Source organism: Pelobates fuscus, chromosome 7, assembly GCF_036172605.1.
Source record: "Pelobates fuscus isolate aPelFus1 chromosome 7, aPelFus1.pri, whole genome shotgun sequence".
Lineage (NCBI taxonomy): Eukaryota > Metazoa > Chordata > Amphibia > Anura > Pelobatidae > Pelobates > Pelobates fuscus.
Genome location: NC_086323.1, coordinates 11,555,158 through 11,569,267, shown reverse-complemented (window position 1 = coordinate 11,569,267; position 14,110 = coordinate 11,555,158). Strand labels below are relative to the sequence as shown.

The 14,110-nt window shown below is 42.9% G+C and overlaps 1 protein-coding gene across 1 annotated transcript in view; it reads right to left on the bottom strand.

Moving 5' to 3' along the window:
- The window catches only part of LOC134569099 (uncharacterized), a 55,077-nt gene that overhangs the window by 28,066 nt on the left and 12,901 nt on the right, over window positions 1-14,110 (bottom strand). Inside the window, exons 7-14 of the mRNA XM_063428001.1 lie at window positions 13,799-13,896; window positions 11,947-12,138; window positions 10,453-10,633; window positions 10,136-10,318; window positions 6,890-7,141; window positions 5,434-5,502; window positions 5,257-5,340; window positions 4,994-5,128 (exon numbers count right to left, since the gene is read on the bottom strand). Of these exons, the coding sequence (XP_063284071.1) occupies window positions 4,994-5,128; window positions 5,257-5,340; window positions 5,434-5,502; window positions 6,890-7,141; window positions 10,136-10,318; window positions 10,453-10,633; window positions 11,947-12,138; window positions 13,799-13,896 (1,194 nt within the window). The remainder of the gene's footprint in view (window positions 1-4,993; window positions 5,129-5,256; window positions 5,341-5,433; window positions 5,503-6,889; window positions 7,142-10,135; window positions 10,319-10,452; window positions 10,634-11,946; window positions 12,139-13,798; window positions 13,897-14,110) is intronic.

The window sequence follows — 14,110 nt, the reverse complement described above, 5'->3', positions numbered from 1 at the left end:
GGATGTTGGGGCCGAAGCCCATTACCCATAGGGTCTCCCTCATGAACTGCCAGTCCACTCTATCAAAAGCCTTCTCGGCATCTGTGGAGAGTAGGAGGCCCCCGCGTGCAGTTTCCTTGGTGGCATGTATGAGGTTGAGGGCCCTAATTGTATTATCCTTCGCCTCTCGCCCCGGGATGAACCCGGTCTGATCTGGGTGTACCAGGTCCGGAGCTACCTCCCCCACTCCGCGGGCGAGAATCTTCATGAATAGCTTGAGGTCCGCATTGAGTAGGGAGATAGGTCTATAGCCGGCGCACGAGGCGGGATCTTTCCCGTCTTTCGGCACCATCGCTACCGTTGCCATGAGGGTATCCTCTGGGAACCTCCCTCCCTCCAAATTGGAGTTGAGGCTCGGTAGCAGCTCCGGCAGGAGGATCTCCCCGAAGGTCCGTATGTATCGCACAGGAAAGCCATCTGGTCCCGGGGCTTTGTTCATCTTCGCGGCTTTGAGGGCACCCGTGAGCTCTTCCAATGTGATGGGGGCTGCCCTTTGGTTTTTACGTCCAAGACGCATTATCTTGCACTTATCCACATTAAATGTCAGTTGCCACAACTGACCATTTTTCTAGTTTACCTAAATCATTTGCCATTTGGCTTATCCCTCCTGGTACATCAACCCTGTTATATATCTTAGTATCATCAGCAATTGGATTTCTAGTGGCTATCACTTCAACCAAGAGAATTGGTGAAACCCAGGCCCTCTATTCTTGTGAGGAATTTAATGATTTTTAATCCAGAGAAAGTCCTACTATACCCAAAATCTTCCTTCTTGCCCAAGGGGCTTGCTAATAAAGCTGTTACCCAGCCTATTGTCCTGCCTTCTTTTTGTAGCACTGCCTCTTTAGCTCAAGAAAAGAAATGGCATCTGTCGGTACTGGAGACCATATCTTCAGAAGGATATTGATACTTTAGAGAGCGTTCAGAGAAGGGCTACTAAACTGGTTCATGGATTGCAGGATAAAACTTACCAGGAAAGGTTAAAGGATCTTAACATGTATAGCTTGGTGGAAAGACGAGACAGGGGGGATATGATAGAAACATTTAAATACATAAAGGGAATCAACACAGTAAAGGAGGAGACTATATTTAAAAGAAGAAAAACTACCACAACAAGAGGACATAGTCTTAAATTAGAGGGACAAAGGTTTAAAAATAATATCAGGAAGTATTACTTTACTGAGAGGGTAGTGGATGCATGGAATAGCCTTCCAGCTGAAGTGGTAGAGGTTAACACAGTAAAGGAGTTTAAGCATGCGTGGGATAGGCATAAGGCTGTCCTAGCTATAAGATAAGGCCAGGGACTAATGAAAGTATTTAGAAAACTGGGCAGACTAGATGGGCCGAATGGTTCTTATCTGCCGTCACATTCTATGTTTCTATATGTCAGGAAAAACAGAAGTGTTACTTACCGTGAATAATTTTTTCCTTAATATTGCGACTAAAAGTCGCCTAGCAAGCAGGGAAGTGTCGGACAGCCACTACGCAGTCTCAGTCCTGCAATGTAATTATTGCAATTTCTCAAAAACGGCAATGATTTACATTGCAGGACTAAGGGGGGGCAGGGACACTTCACCTTGACCAATTCAATGAGCTGAAGTGGTATGGGTGCCTATAGTGTCCCTTTAAAGCTGTGTGACTGCCTTCTGAATAGCTTTCCTTGGGTTTTTCAAGGTTAACCTGTTTAGGTGCACATCATAAAGCTTCTTTGTAGTGGGAACCCAAAACCTATATCCACTGGCAGTATGCAAGGGTTGCTGTCAGAGTGTAAGGGCGTCTAGGTGTAGTGCCCTCAAGGGGGTGTTATAGTCGGTTGTTGGGAGTTAGACCGGTCTGTTTAGGGCCAGTGTGTCCCCTATAGTCTACTTCTCATGCTGTGGGGTATGTATGTATTTAGAGAGACATAGTGAATGCGTGGGAACCCAAAACCTATATCCACTGGCAGTATGCAAGGGTTGCTGTCAGAGTGTAAGGGCATTAGAGTGTGTTCCAGTGTGCATAGGCTTTTGCATAGTGCCCAACCATAGGGGATGTCTGGGGGGGAGGAAAGTGTTGTGAGGTCATTCAGTGGTGAACACCGTGAGTGTCGTCGCTAGGGTTTGGACTATCTTTAGCACAGGTTATTCTGGAGCTCCAGTCAGGTCAGTGCGGTCAAGGTGTTGGGAACAGGTGAAAATGGGGTGGCGAGTGTAAAACAAAAGGAACAGAAATCTGAACTTAGCAACTTGTAACAAAGTGTAGAGTAGAGTAAGGTGTCACATTATGTCACTGCTCCCTGTCCATTCCGCGGAGTAAAAGGGGTTATATTGTCCAAGTCCCAGAAGTGTTTCTGGCCCTCCGCTCCTGCGGGACATCGCTTATACCGACCGCTGCCAGGAAGGTGGCCGTCTCTGCCACGTATGTAGCCTTGAGTTGTCCTCTTTCTGTGAGTGCTGTAAGGGTTCTGGGCGTAGTCCAGCCTCTTGCAGCCGTTGGGTGATGGGTTTCATAGAATTTCTCCATAGTAGGGTGGAGCGGTGGAGATCCTGAAACAGTGAGATCTTGTGGTTCTCAAAGTCCAGAGGTTACTGCTTATGCATAGCTCTTAGCAGTGGTGTATCCTGGTTTTGTGCTGCCCTAGGCAGAACAAAACTCAGGCGTCCCCCCCACCCCCCGCGCGCCACCCCCACCCAACCTTTACCCCGCATTCTAAATACACACACACACATTCACTGACAGATACGCATACACTAGCTAACAGAAACACACACTCGCTAACAGAAACACACACACTAACAGACAAACTCACACTCAGTAACAGACAAACACTCACTAACAGACACTCACTAACAGACACACACTAACATACACACACTAACAGACACACACTCACTCACTAGCAGACACAAACTAGCAGGCACACACACTCACTAACATACACACACACTCACAGGCAAACACACACAGTCAGACACACACACACACTCACAGGCAAACACACTAACAAACACACTAACAGACACACACTAACAGACACACACACACACTAACAGACACACACACACTAACAGACACACACACACTAACAGACACACACACACACACTCACTCACTAACAGACACACACACACTCACTAACAGACACACACACACTCACTAACAGACACACACACTCACACTCACTAACAGACACACACACACTCACACTCACTAACAGACACTCACACTCACTCACATTAACACTTTTTTTTTATTTTTTACTTTAACCCCCCCCCAGCCTCCTTACCTTTGGGAATGCTGGGGGGTCATCTTTTTTCCCTGGTGGTCCAGTGGCTGCTGGGCGGTCGGGGGGCGCTGCTAGGCTGTCTGCTGGGCGGGCGGCGAGGGAGCACATCCTCTGAGCTGTCTGCTCAGCTCCCTCGCGCGCCGCACAGTGAGGCTGGGAGGCGGAGCCGGAATATGACGTCATATTCCGGCTCCCAGCCTCACTGTGCGGCGCGCGAGGGAGCTGAGCAGACAGCTCAGAGGAAGTGCTCCCTCGCCGCCCGCCCAGCAGACAGCCTAGCAGCGCCCCCCGACCGCCCAGCAGCAGCCCAGCATGTCTTGTTAGCCGCAAGGCTAACAAGACATTTGCCCTGGGCGTTTGGGGGCGGCTTTTTTTGCCGCCCCCTGGAAAATGCCACCCAAGGCAAATGCCTTGTTTGCCTCGCGGCTAATACGCCCCTGGCTCTTAGTAAGGCTTGTTTGTCTTGTCTCGTGCCACAGCGCAATATTATGTCTCTTGGAGCTGTGGGTGGTGCTCTAGGGGACTTGGCAATGCGGTATGCCCCATCTTGTGTGAATTGCTTGGCTAGTTTCGCTGGGAGTAACTTAGACACCATTCTCCTGATGAGGTGTGGTAGTTCCTCGTTTCTGCTACTCCCCTGATCTTTATATTTTTCTGGCGTGTCCTTTCGTCAAGTGCATCTATTCTGTGGGAGGTGTCAGAGTGTTGTGTCTGCAGCCGAGCGACAGAGTCTCCTACTGCCGCAATTTGGCATTGTAAGTCGGCTATAGTAGCGTCTGTTGCCTGGACCCGGGCGGTTACTGCCTGTACTTCAGTCCGCACCGCGGCTATGTCGGCAGCAAAGAGCTTTTGGATGTGGTCAAACAGGTTGTCTATGTCCTGCCTGGTCGCAGATTCTGAGGTAGTCGGGGTATGCGGGTTTGGGTCTCCGCTAGGGGTGGCTTTTGTGCAGTGTCACTCTCCCCTTCCTGCCCCTGGTGGGTGCAGGCCTCTGTCTCGGTCTGTTCCTGCTCTCTGTGTGGCCGTGGACATTGGAGCAGCATGCCTATGTCCTGTGTATCTTGGGGGGCATGTGCATGTGATTTATGTGATTTTCTGCCCATCTCTCCTGTCCCTTGTACCTCTGTTTGTTGGAGGTCGGGTGTGAGCCAGTCCGGGTCCCACCAGGCTGCGGAAGTGTGCGGCGTGGTTCTCAGGCCGACTGTGTGAAAGGCCTTGGGAGGCCGTCGTTTTGGTTTTGTGCCCGTTGGTTGAAAAAAAAGCATTGGAGCGTGCCTCTCGGGTTCCTGCAGCCGATGGAGGTGTGCCCGTCGGTGTTTACCCGGTGGGTTAGCGGGTAAGTCCCGTTTTTCGGTGCGCGGCTCGTGGAGCTCCAGAAATGGCGCCTGTGCTGAGTGCCCGCTAAGCCCAGCCCCCTTGTCAAGTAAATTTTATCCTTTGATGTCTCTGATCAAATTGTTTCAGTTTTAAGCTACAGTGAATCTGCATTCAGGCTAGCCTTTACACAACGATACAAAGTTCTTAAATTATTAGCATGACCGATTCATCTAATTTAGGAACTTTTTGCACCCTTGTAAAACTGTTAAAATATAATGTATACATTTTTTATTTTTATTTAATAGGCCCTGGCAGGCATACATGTTCTAATGCCACGACACACCGTACACCTTGTTGTAGATGATAAAATACCTTTCTGAACCAGTAAACTAGATTCTTCTTAAAGTCTTTCTGTCCATCCGGTATCAATGCTGATAACTTTTCCCCTTCTTGTGTTATGTTGTACAGGTCTGCAGCATCTTCTGAGAGATAACTTAGATTTATATCCTAAAAGAACAATTTAGTCCCCATTATATCAGTTCCAAAAGGTCCAGCTGTGGGATTGGGATGTGGAGTTTCTTGACAAGAATTATATCTATTTATTTTTGTATTTTTTTTTTGTATTCAGTACTCACTTGTGGGTCATATTTGTTCAGCTCCTCAAACCGTCTTCCATCTGCTATTCGAACGAGTACAGAGGCTCCTGGTACTGGATCAATCTAGATGATTTTAAAGAAAAAAAAGATGTAACTCTGAGTTTCCTCACTTTTTATTTTGTTTTCCACTTGTTTTGAGAGAAAAGGGTGACTCACAACTTGTTTCTGTTCTAGATCCTTTAACGTGACAGCACAGGGTGCCAAACTTAAAGCCTGTAACACATCCTGTGGAGAGAAGGATAACCAAGAATTATTGTTACTAAACAGCTTGTAAAACGCACCCCAATTAAAAACTATCTATACATATATACACACATTTCTCCCCCTGCTGCCCCCCATCAATTCAGTCATTAAAAGCTGTAAAAGAATCAAACATCATTACTTCATTCTAAAAGCAGTACTGATCCATGTCATGCGAAGTCCTCATTGCTGATAGAGAGTTACTGGGACATACTACTCATGCTGTAAATGTGAATTACATAAGTGAACAAGGTAGGAAACCCTCCTGGATGTCTCATTGATAGCCGGGGGGAGTTACTGAGGAGACTTATGAAATCAGCACTTTGATAAAATAACCTAGAGACATCATTTGTGTATTAGCAGATGTAAGGTGTGCAGTACACGGTAGCAGTCGTTGCGTCATACTGATTATTTTCTCTAACAGGAGGTTCTACTACTCCACCAACAATTGTTTACTATGTGCTGTCCTTCAGTCACTAACTTACTTTCCATCAGGAATACAAACACCGTAACACAATGTGGATGAGATTAATATTTAGAGGGTTATTCACTAAAGTGAAAATTCAAAGAGAATGTAAAATTTTAGGTAAAAATTGCCAGATTGGAAAAAAATCTCTGTCCTCTATGCTTCTATTTAGTTACTTGGAATTCACCTTGTATTCTCACTCTGGTGGTAAAGCTGATGCAATTTGCAGCTGAGCGATCCCCTTTGCCCATGTTCATGGACCGCTTTCCCAGAATAACTAGACCGAGGGATGTGTAGATGTCTAACCCTCTCAGATTGTACTGTGGACAGGAGTCTTTCAACCCTTGGACACCTACTGTACGGAATCCATATCAATATCTCCTTTACTGTCCTCAGGCCTCAAATTACAAAAACATATATTTTATTATATACCACACCAAGCCCTAATTAATTATTGTGAATGGGGAGCAGGCCTTTCCTAATTTTTCAACAATTGTAAATCAATTTTATTTTTACTTCATTCATCAACTAAAAACATTAAACACAATCTCATTACCACATTATATTCCAATTAATGTTAAACACTTCTAGCAGAACTACGGGTGGATGGACTGGATTCTATTTTTTTAGGATTTACAGTAAAGGACTACACATGAATTCCACAGGCAGCCGTGTAAGGCCTCCTGCGACTCCTATTGGAATTCTGCCGTTGTAAGAGTTACTTGTGGCATGTTTGGCTGTGTGTCCTGCTGCCTTGTCCATTCCCCTTGGTTGTGTTACTCAAGGTTTGCAAGTAACTGTTAGACCTGGCTAATAGCATTGCACATTAAATATTGACCCCTAATGGAATAATATTTAAATGTCACCAAAGTGAAGGAACAGTTGTAGAATGAATAGTTTCCTTACCGGGCTCGGAGCTCCTTGGTATAGTGGCAGCTGATATACGCCCATGTTACAATAATTGTTGTAAAATACTTGCAGGGCTGTCCATGCCTGAATACCCGGCATTAGAGTCTGTTGGGCTTCTTTCTGTGATTGTGGTTCTGAGTTCCCCGACTCAGTATCCTGCTTATTGTAGTGAACATCTTGATGTGGCAGTATCTCATGCAGGTGGATTAAAACTGTTAAATGCTTATGAAATATCCTGTGTGTAAATGTCTGCAATGGGGAAAAGATGAAAAGGCAATTACACACTTAGTTTTCACAGACCCAGAGTTTAAATCTGAAAATGTTTAGACACATGGTGCATATTCTGACAAAATATATATATATATATATATATATATATATATATACACACACACAAACTATGAATGCATAGATTGCTAAGTTATGTGTGCATATATTTGTGGTTCTGTGCATTAATAGCTTAATTCTTCATAGGACAGCAATGCGGGGACAATGGCAGATTGCAACGTCTGGTGAGGTTATTTATTTACTGTATGTGGGGATTAGAGACATTATTGTTATTTTGATATTTTTTGTAAATCACATTCTGTTCATTTAAATGAAAATATATGCCTTTTTGAATGTGAGCTCGTTTGGGTAGGGCTAAGTTTACCTACTGTTGCCGCATGTCAAACGTGTTTATTTGGAATTGTTTGTCTCGTGCTACCTATTGTACAGCGCTGCGGAATGTGTTGGTGCCATATATGTAATTGTACATAGAAATTCAATACGTGAAACGTGCAGTTTTTGTTCAGAAAAGGCACCTATCAATATATTAAAGGAAAACTCCAGTGCCAGGAAAACAATCAATTTTCCTGGCACTGGAGGTACCCTCTACCTCCCACCCCCCAATCCCGGTTACTGAAGGGGTGAAAACCCCTTCAGTCAATTACCTGAGGTAGCGGCGATGTCCCTCGTCGCTGTTTCCTCCTCCGCGCCGCTCCTCCTACTGCCTCTGTTGGCCGGTGGGCGAGACTGATCCTGCCCACCGGCCGAGGAGACCTAATGCGCATGCGCATTAGGTCTCCCCATAAGAAAGCATTGAAAAAGATTTTCAATGCTTTCCTATGAGGAAATGAGCGACGCTGGAGGTCCTCACACAGCGTGAGGACGTCCAGCGACGCTCTAGCAAAGAAAATCTTTGCTATAAATCAGGAAGTGACCTCTAGTGGCTGTCTAGTAGACAGCCACTAGAGGTGGAGTTAACCCTGCAATGAAATTATTATTGCAGTTTATAAAAAACTGCAATAATTACACTTGCAGGGTTAAGGGTAGTGGGAGTTGGCACCCAGACCACTCCAATGGGCAGAAGTGGTCTGGGTGCCTGGAGTGTCCCTTTAAGTAATAAAGAATACCAAGTATGTCAGAAGCTTGCAGTTAATATCCTGAGTGGGGATAGCGAGTGGAAAGAGTGAAAATGCCCACTCTACCTTTAAGCACTTTTTATCCATGGCTTGAATGGCTGCCACTCTATGACCCCACTCTTTTGATATTTTTAGGGAGCTGCATTCTTAGAAATGCCATAAGATTTTTATTTTATTTATTTATTTTTACTTATCAGTAAGCAAGATTTTTTTCTGTTAAGTTTTGCAAAACAGCAGCTACCATATAATAATTTTTTTAACATTCACAATATTTCCGTAAAGGATGAATGCATAAAAGTTGGAACTTGGCAACTTGCAATAATGTTCAATTCCTTAGGTATCCCTGAACAGCAGTCTATACATGAGATTCCTATAATTCTGAGTTAGTTATGCAAGACAAAGTGAATACAGCTCGCTTAGGTACACTACAGAGAAAGGGGGATAACCCCTAGTAGAAATTAACACAAAGAAGTGGGGATAGTGTACCAGTGTAGAGGGTACTGGGAACACCTGAGGAGGTGTTATAGATATACTGAAATGCCAGTAAAGGGCTTAAGAATTGAAAACAAAAAAGAGTTTATTGAAACTATATACTTAAAAATTGTATAAAAAATAACAATCACCCAGAGTGTAACACTCACACTAAAGAAAAAGTGAACACCTAAAATAAATAAACTAAATAAATGGAGATGTAATAAATGAAATGCACAGTCTGATAACTTAGAATAAGAGGATTCTAAAGTGCGTTCCACTGTCTGATAACTTAGAATACAGAGATTCTCCCTTCTGACGAGCCTGGTCGGGTGAAACGCGCGCGTCAAGGGATTTAAACATGCAGCCTGATACACTAACAGGATGATACTTTTCTAAAGTTCGTTCTCTATTTTCTCATGTTCTCTGACAAGCCGGGTGGGATTTAGGTGCCCTTGAAGGCATGGGTGGGCTATCTATTAACAGTTTACCTACAGGATATTATCTTTTACTTCTCTGTACTACTTATAATCTACGTTTTTTTGCCGTACTTTTTGAGCACAGCATATCAACGTGCTCTTTCTGATAAGCTCATTACCAGCATCAGTGATATGTTCAATACAGATATGCACCTTTTCATGACCATTGAGGTCTACTGCTAAATATATTCTTATACTTGTTACCAATTGCTACCTAACAAAGTAACTATCGTATCTGTTACAATATATCAAGCTGTAGCCTCATCGAACCTTTTTTTTTGACATATTGTCACTCAGGCTCTCTGTCTCTAGGCATCACTAAATATCCTTATCCCATACTGAATGCCCCCCTTTACGAGGTTTATCAGACTTAGTCTCCCGGTATGCACAGACGTGTGCTTCAGTACATAATATATATAACGTACTTTAGAATCTATTTATTCTAAGTTATCAGACAGTGGAACGTACTTTAGAATCCTCTTATTCTAAGTTATCAGACTGTGCATTTCATTTATTACATCTCCATTTATTTAGTTTATTTATTTTAGGTGTTCACTTTTTCTTTAGTGTGAGTGTTACACTCTGGGTGATTGTTATTTTTTATACAATTTTTAAGTATATCGTTTCAATAAACTCTTTTTTGTTTTCAATTCTTAAGTCATTTACTGGCATTTCAGTATATCTATAACACCTCTACCCTCTACACTGGTACACTATCCCCACTTCTTTGTGTGAGTTAGTTATGCATTCCATAAATAAATCTAATAAGTAAAGGTGTTAATCAGTGCAGTAATATCAGATCTCAATGCTGACAGAGATGAGCAGGGTCAATGGACGTGGTACATCAGACGTCTCCTCGAACATCTGAGCTTGATGGTGGCTGAAAGTACCTTGAAACCATCCTGCCATACAGGACATTTTTGGTGGCTGTCCAGGTCAATATCGTCCACTGGCACTGGGCGGTCATATTTCAACCAAGGATGTCCCAAATAGAAAGCCCCAGGAGGATTCAGGCAAATATGAGCCATGGAGAAACCAGACCATGGCAAATTCAGGGCTCTGTCTAATGAAACCTGCAAACAGAGAGATAGTTATCTAATTTATAGGAAATTATATTTGTTTTGCCTCCATCTAACACCTATCTGTCCCATACTGGGTATAAATCTGTACTATATCCGAGTAACATGTAACTGTGTTAACCTCTCACCTTCATTCCTGACTTTAGATGGTATCGAGAGATACAGCAAAGGTCGAATGGGGGAGGAGTTTGAGCCATCTGCTCAGTGAAAGTCTTCTGTACCCAATCGGAGAGCTGCTTAGGGGAAATCAGAGTATCTTGCACGCTGCCCGCCAACACCGGAATCACGTCTTTAACCAGAACAACAGATCTGCAAGGATTCATAATGCATCCACAGTGATTAACGGATGTCAGGTCCATCCAAAGACGAGTCCCCCCATTTTTTCTCTTTCCCAGCAAAGCGGAAATATTTTGATAAACTTTCAGTAACTTTGGAACCATGTATACCAGTAGAAGGTATGTACACTGCCTGGCCAAAAAAAGTCGCCACCTGGATTTAACTAAGAAAATAGGTAAGAGCCTCCTATTGGATAGTTACTGCACGGGCAATTATCTTTCAGCTGGCAACAAGTTCTTTAACCCCAACTGATGCAATGAGTGGGTTCTCATTTCTTAAACAACCATGTCGAAAGACACATCCCGTGTTCGTGGAAAAGATGTTAGTCTGTTTGAGAAGGGTCAAATCATTGGCATGCATCAAGCAGAGAAAACCTCTAAGGAGATTGCAGATACTACTAAAATTGGGTTAAGAACTGTCCATCGCATTATTAAAAACTGGAAGGATAGTGGGGAACCACCAGTGATGGGCGCATCAGGGTAAGAAGAGAGGCACATGAAGTGATGCTCCCATCATGCCTAGTGCCTACTGTACAAGACTGTGGGGGCAGTGCTATAATCAAGGGTTGCTGCAGTTGGTCAGGTCTAGGTTCAGCAACATTATGTGCCCAAAGAATGAGGTCAGCTGACTACCTGAATATACTGAATGACCAGGTTATTCCATCAATGGATTTTTTCTTTCCTGATGGCACGGGCATATTCCAAGATGACAATGCCAGGATTCATCGGGCTCAAATTGTGAAAGAGTGGTTCAGGGAGCATGAGACATAATTTTCACACATGGATTGGCCACCACAGAGTCCAGACCTTAACCCCATTGAGAATCTTTGGGATGTGCTGGAGAAGGCTTTGAGCAGTGGTCTGACTCTCCCGTCATCAATACAAGATCTTGGTGAAAAATTAATGCAACACTGGACGGAAATACATTTTGTGATATTGCAGAAGCTTATTGAAACAATGCCACAGCGAATGTGTGCCGTAATCAAAGCTAAAGGCGGTCTAACAAAATATTAGAGTGTGTGACCTTTTTTTTTTTTGGTGGAGACTTTTTTTTTTGGCCAGGCAGTGTATTTTGAGGGGGCATGGGGATGAAAATAAAAGATTTTAAAAGGCAGGAAATTAAATGGAAGGTAGAAACAACTTCTAAAGTAGGAGTGAGTGGTAAAGAGGACATGGATTTGACAAGGGAGGAAGAGAAGTGGGACCTTATTGGCGGTAGTTAGTACCTCTAATATTGTGGATTATGTTGCTAATAGTATCTTATGGCAATGCGTCATCATTACGAACCTGTTCATCATCGCTCTGTACAGCTCTATCTCCCCCTGTGTGGGCCGAGCTTGGTCCGAATAATAAATGCCTTGAGAGTATTCTGGGTGCTGCAGGGTCGGCTGAAGTTCCCCATCTTTCTGAGTAGTGTGTGTGTTTATATTATTTGGAGTCTTAACTACACGTACAAGTAACGTGGAACATGGAACAATCCTACATACCAAATACACAGCAACAACGGAGAGAGAATAAAAATGGGAAACTGGTGTTAACGGGCAATTTGTGTCATTAGACCAACAATATAATCCCACCACGTAATTCTTTGGAATGAAAGTAATTCGGAATTAATTTGATTCAGAAGCAAATTACCTTTACATTTTTACCTGTATAGAATGTAGTATATCTGAACATTAATATATTGCACGTATGTTCCTATTAATATCCAAATATAATATATTTCACGTATGTTCTTATTTAATTGTTGTTAAATAGGAACATACGTGCAATACATTATATTTGGATATTAATGGTCTTCGCACACTGTTATATCAATGAATCCCCTTACTACTTTCATAGGAGTTAAGAAGCTAAGTAGCAGACATGTGCTGCTGATCAAATGCAATAATGACGCAATTGTTACTGCCCATGAAACTGGGAAGGGTTATAAGGCCATTTCCAAACAATTTAAAGTTCATCATTCTACAGTGAGAATGATTATTCAAAAGTGGAAACCATGTAAGACAGTTGCCATTCTGCCCTGGAGTGGACATCCCAGCAAATTCATCCCAAGGTTAGACTATGCAATGCTCAGAGAAATTGCAAAAAAAACAAGAGTTACATCTTAGACTTTACAAACCTCAGCATGTTAAAGTTCATGAGAGTACAATTAGAAAAAGAATGAACAAGTATGGTTTGTTTGGAAGGGTTGCCAGGAGAAAGCCTCTTCTCTCTCAAAAAAACCCCATGGCTTAGGTTTCCAAAGTTGCATCTGTACAAACCGCAAGACATCTGGACAATTTCCTTTGGACAGACGATACCAAAGTGGAGATTGTAATAATGCACAACGCCACGTTTTGCCAAAAAAACAAACACAGCATACCAACTCTCAAGCACATTGGTAGAGCAATTGATGATTTGGGCTTGTTTTACAGCCACAGGACCTGGGAACCTTGTGGTCGTTGAGTCAACCATAAACTCCTCTGTATACCAAAGTATTCTAGAGCGTTCTACCGTCAAATGTGAGTCAAAGTATTCTAGAGTCAAATTTGTCCGACACTTAAAGTTTGGTCGAAATTGACTCATGCAACAGGACAATGATCCCAAGCACACCAGAAAATCGAGAATGTCTGAAAAAGAAGAGGTGTTGGCTCAGTCAAAGTCCAGACCTCACCCAATTGAAATGCTGTGGTGGGACTGTACGAGAGCTGTGCATAAACAAATGCCAGCAAACTTCAATGAACTGAAGCAATGTTGTAAAGAAGAGTGAGCCAACATTAATCTACAACAATGTGAGAGACGGATAAAGTCATACAGAAAATGATTACTTCAAGTTATTGCTGCTAAAGGTGGTTCTACATTGAATCCCAAGATGTACTTCCTTTTTCACACATGGCTTTTCCATTTTGGCTTTATTTTTGTCAAATCCTGACACAGTGTAACATGTCATGTGTTGTTGTTCATCTGAGGTTGTAATTTACTTACTGTTAAGACCTGCTGAAGAACAGATTATTGTCATTGTGTCCTGATAAGTAAAACCATAGAATTCAAAAAGGATGTACTTCCTTTTCCCACGATTGTAGACACTTGTATGCAACATATTATATTATACTATATTACAACAAGTTAGTAAAAAACATGAAACTTGGTATTTTACCGTCCTGATGAAGACAAGGATTCGGCAGAGAAGGGTTGGTCAGTGGGAGGGGCTCTATGATACACACGGATCTGGTGCGCACCATCGTTTAAAGAAATCTGGAAAATTAAAACATTGAGAGGGCTTTATCAATTCATTCAAAAACGGTTTGGCTTTTGTGAAATGGAGGTTTCAAAAATCTGTTTCAAGCTATTAGAGTGTTTTTTTTAATATATATTCTTTATGTTTGTATTGACAACACAAGCTATTTGTACATTTAGTGACTGCACCACTGAGAACACAATACGGAAACTGGGGTGTCGCAGCACCCAG